This window comes from Heteronotia binoei, unplaced genomic scaffold (genome assembly GCF_032191835.1).
Source record: "Heteronotia binoei isolate CCM8104 ecotype False Entrance Well unplaced genomic scaffold, APGP_CSIRO_Hbin_v1 ptg001387l, whole genome shotgun sequence".
In the NCBI taxonomy this organism is placed as follows: Eukaryota; Metazoa; Chordata; class Lepidosauria; order Squamata; family Gekkonidae; genus Heteronotia; species Heteronotia binoei.
The window spans coordinates 44,039-46,864 of NW_026800255.1; the positions used below are offsets into that span (position 1 = coordinate 44,039).

Sequence of the window (2,826 nt, forward strand, 5' to 3'; positions counted from 1 at the left end):
GGGAAGGGGCTCTTCCTCCTGTCACCTCCCCAGAGCTTTGATGCGGGTAGTGAGGTCACGGGTGATGTCACAGTGCCCCCCTTGCTGCCTGTCCTGAGCAGCTGCGCTTGGCTGAGGGGAAAGGAGGAAGGCAGGGGGGGAAGGGGGGCAGAACTTGGCAGGAGGGAGGCTGTGATGCACACCTCAGGATCCCTCTCACCTCGGAGACAGTGCTGGCAGCAGCGCAGCCAAACCAGCCGGATCCCGGCCTTGTGAAAGCAGTGCTCTTTCGGCGGCTTCTTCTTCCCAGCTCCCTTCTGCCTCCCCACAGCAGCACCATGGAGATTCTGGGCAAAGGTCAAGAGGGCACCCTGCCCTGCCCGCCGATAGCCCCCAGCCCCAGCTTCATCTGCGTCACGGCCAAGTCCCCCAAAGCCAGCGCCCAGTTTGTGCTCCCGGAGACCTGCACCATCCAGCAGTTCAAGGAAGACATTGCCAAGCGCTTCAAGTGCGAGAGCAGCCAGCTGGTGCTGGTCTTCTTTGGGAGGATCCTGAAGGACCAGGCCACCCTCCGGCAGTGCGGGATCAACGACGGGATGACCGTCCACCTGGTGATCAGGTCCCAGCCGAGAGACATGGAAGACCTGCTGCCTTACAGGCCCCGGATGCCGGCCTGCCCCCAGGCCCCCTCCCTCGGCCCCACCCCGTTCAGCCTCGGCACGCAGGGCTCCTGGGGCCCTCCAGAGTCCCGCCTCGCCAGCCCCGAGACAATCGTCCAGAAGGTGCGGCAGGTGATCCTGGCCAACCCGGAGATCCAGCAGCTGGCCCAGCAGGTCCCCTCCATCAGCCACATCCTCAACAACGCCGACATCATGCGGGTGATCCTGGACAAGATGCGGGAGATTATGGACTTGGCCCGCAGCCCCGAGATGGTGATACTTCCGGAGCCGAAGGGCCCCGACCAAGCCCTGGCCAGCCTGCAGAGCAACGTCCCCGGCGGAGACAACCCCTTGCGGCAGCTCAACAGCGAGGTGCAGGAGCCGGGGCTGAACCCGGGCCAAGACTGCTTCGGGCCCAACCCCTATGCCACCCTGGGGAGGGGCCCTTGCCCGTTCCCAGAGCAGGGCACCCTCCGGGGCCAGGAGTGCCATTCCCTGGCCTCCCCCAGCACCACCAGCCTGGGCAGCGTGGAAGGGGGGCTCTGCAACGGCTGGGTGCATCCTCTGGGGCCCAGCCCCTCTCTGCCCAGCCTGGCCTACTGCTCCGGGATGGAACCCTTCGTCACCCAGAACCCGGACCCTGCCGAGATCCCCCTGATGATTGTGAACCTCTGCAACGCCTACACCAAGCGCATGATGATCACCCTCATGCAGAACGCCCTGCTGGCCTCCCAGAACGCCCAGGCGGGCCAGCAGGAGCAGATCCAGGACCAGGTGACCAACCTCTCCCAGCAGATGCAGAGCCCGGAGATGACGGCCGCCATGTCCAACCCCACCGCCATCCAGGCCTGGGTGCAGATGGAGCAGGGCCTGCAGACCCTCCTGGGGGAAGCCCCCGTCCTCATCCCGTGGTTCATGCTGCGGCTGCGGGGGCTGGAGAGCGCCGCCAGGGGGGGCCAGGGGGCTGGGGCCCCGTCTTGCCCGGGCCCGGCCGTTGCTGAGTAGGGGGGAGAGCCCTTTTGCCTCCGGAGAGGGGGGTGGGGCTCTCACCCTCTCAGGCCCCAGAGAGAGACCCGATGTGGCGACGGGAAGGAGGGACGGAGGCGGACAGGAGCTTCTTGCAGTTGAACTGTCGGGCGTGACGGAGGCCACCCCGCTTGGGAGGGGAAAGCCAGAGCCTCATCTGTGGTGGCCACGCACGGTTGTAATGCGTTGAGTGGAACCCGGCCACTCCTGTGTCATAAAGGAAAGCCATCCGTCTCCCTTGCCTTGTGAGCAGCTCTCATTTCCGGGGGGGGGGGAGGATGCTGGGTCGGGGGCTGGGTCAAAAGCCTCATGCAGCATCAGGAAGAACAGGAGGGGGGAGGGAGTCGAGATGCCACTTATAGAATCATAGAAGAGTTGGAAGGGACCTCCAGGGTCATCTAGTCCAACCCCCTGCACAACGCAGGAAACTCACAAATACCTCCCCCTAAATTCACTGGATCCACATTGCTGTCAGATGGCCATCCAGCCTCTGCTGAAAAACCTCCAAAGGAGAATCATAGAGTTGCAAGGGACCTCCAGGGTCATCTAGTCCAACCCCCTGCACAACGCAGGAAACTCACAAATACCTCCCCCTAAATTCACTGGATCCACATTGCTGTCAGATGGCCATCTAGCCTCTGCTGAAAAACCTCCAAGGAAGGAGAACCCACCACCTCCCGAGGAAGCCTGTTCCACTGAGGAACCACTCTAACGGTCAGGAAGTTCTTCCTAATGTTGAGTCAGAAACTCTTTTGATTTAGTTTCAACCCGTTGGTTCTGGTCCTACCTTCCGGGGCCACAGAAAACAATCCCACACCCTCCTCTCTATGACAGCCCTTCAAGTACTTGAAGATGGTGATCCTATCACCTCTCAGCCGCCTCCTCTCCAGGCTAAACATCCCCAGCTCCTTCAGCCTTTCCTCATAGGACTTGGTCTCCAGACCCTTCATCCTCTATATGACAGCCCTTCAAGTCCTTGAAGATGGTGATCCTATCACCTCTCAGCCGCCTCCTCTCCAGGCTGAACATCCCCAGCTCCTTCAGCCTTTCCTCATAGGACTTGGTCTCCAGACCCCTCATCCTCTATATGACAGCCCTTCAAGTCCTTGAAGATGGTGATCCTATCACCTCTCAGCCGCCTCCTCTCCAGGCTAAACATCCC

At 61.7% G+C, this 2,826-nt stretch overlaps 1 protein-coding gene across 1 annotated transcript; it reads left to right on the forward strand.

The window, feature by feature from the left end:
- Positions 1-317: 317 nt before the first annotated feature.
- Positions 318-1,643, forward strand: LOC132591052 (ubiquilin-3-like). Its single transcript, XM_060263930.1, has one exon. It carries the CDS (start codon positions 318-320, stop codon positions 1,641-1,643), a length of 1,326 nt encoding a protein of 441 aa, XP_060119913.1.
- Positions 1,644-2,826: the final 1,183 nt, after the last annotated feature.